Source organism: Austrofundulus limnaeus, unplaced genomic scaffold (genome assembly GCF_001266775.1).
Source record: "Austrofundulus limnaeus strain Quisiro unplaced genomic scaffold, Austrofundulus_limnaeus-1.0 Scaffold2134, whole genome shotgun sequence".
NCBI classification, from domain to species: Eukaryota; Metazoa; Chordata; class Actinopteri; order Cyprinodontiformes; family Rivulidae; genus Austrofundulus; species Austrofundulus limnaeus.
Window position 1 is genome coordinate 24,499 of NW_013954536.1, and position 1,699 is coordinate 26,197.

Genomic DNA, 1,699 nt, shown 5'->3' on the forward strand with positions numbered 1-1,699 from the left:
AAAAAAAAAAAAAGACCCCCACCCAAGCCAGTACGATTTTGGGATGCACCTAGTAGCATGACATTTATTAGGAATAAAGACTTCTGAGTTCTGGTGCATTTGTGCACCACTATACTACCGCTATMCGGAATCTAGTTGTTGGTGTTATTGTTCATTAAAGTCCTGATGWGTTGGTCAACCCAGTGGACGGGTCATCACATCCATTTCTTTTGTCAGGACAAAATTTTACCACTTAATGTTAGGATTTTGGTTTTATTTACCAAAGAAAGGCTTTCTTTCTGTTTTACAGAAATTTGCTCTTGACTGACAGACATCATTCATTCATCTATAAAATTTAATGATAAGTTTTTGTTGYATCTTTCAGGACCAAACTCTGGTGTCTCTGGTTTATAAAATCAAGCTTGGTAAAACTCTCTGCTCTGAGACCATTACCAAGCTGCAGACTGGGACCACAACCAAAAATACATCTGATTTTTTCACRGAGCTGATCTTTGCCTTTAAACATGGTTCTTTATCTGATCAATCCACTAAAATAACTTCAATTAATTCAGTTCTGAGTCATTTACAACCATCACTCAACCTCCTCATCAGCTCATCATTGGCAGGATCCTACATAAAGAGCCCGCAGTGTTGTGTTTTTCTTTGTCTACCAGACAAAACAGTATTTGTAYACAGCAGCACAGTTAGCCAGATGATTCATCAGCTGATGCAGATTTGCCTTTTTTAGATAACACTCAAGTACTGAGGTTSAGTTTGAGGTCTCATTGATTCATCTCTTTAAATCAGATATTCTTAGCCATTACTGAAAGGTACCTTTTTGCATAAATGTGTTTTATATACGTTTCTTTGACTCCAATTTCTAAAAGTTGGGAAAATGAGCTTCAGTGCAACAAAAATGAATACAGTAAACTTCAGAATTCAGCACCAGTGTGAAAAATAAACCAGTAGATATATTTACCTGTATGGTTTGGCTCTGGTAGACTTTGATGACATGAAAGTTAAAACTGTAGACTCCTTTTCTCGGGGACAAAAACACAGACTCAAATGTGAAGTAGTTTCCTATATTCACAAGCACCTGTGGAGAGAAAGACAAGTAAGAGAGGAGRGAAAAAAACAATACATTTATGTTTATTTATTCAGGACTTCAATAAAGGCTTTAATTTCAAAAGGGATTCCAGATTAAATATTAAAAAAGGAAATCAGGCATGAGGAATTGTCTGCTACAGGTCTCCCTGCTGGATCAGACACAAACTGAGAGTGACACCGATCACAAAACATTCCCTTTAACTTCTCTTCTCTGTGGACCAAAAACGAGTTTCTAACGGTTCCATCAGAGTTTACTTTCAAATTAAAATCCACTTTTTCACACAAACTATTCTCAGATGTTTTAATTGTCAACCTTTAACAGCAGATCTGATAAATAAATACATAAATGTCTTGTCTTTGCTTGTTGTAATTGATCTAACCTGAATATGTCAGTCTACATATCTGTAAAGCCCRTCTTTAATGTCACTAAAAGGTTTTTCAGCAGACTACGGTCACATTAGAGCTTCAGTGTTTAAAGTCCTTCCTCCTAATGAGATGTCATTTATAAAGTTACACAKTCAAAAATTACCATTAATGTTTTTGTTTTATTTAGACTTTTATAAGAAAAAAAGAACAGATTTATTTTTCTAAGTCAGTTTTTCACCATATGATT

The 1,699-nt window shown here is 35.1% G+C and overlaps 1 protein-coding gene across 1 annotated transcript in view; it reads right to left on the reverse strand.

Moving 5' to 3' along the window:
• Window positions 1–1,699, reverse strand: part of cbln4 (cerebellin 4 precursor) — an 8,574-nt gene that overhangs the window by 3,953 nt on the left and 2,922 nt on the right. The window contains exon 2 of the mRNA XM_014034477.1: window positions 959–1,075. Coding sequence (XP_013889931.1) covers window positions 959–1,075 — 117 coding nt within the window. The remainder of the gene's footprint in view (window positions 1–958; window positions 1,076–1,699) is intronic.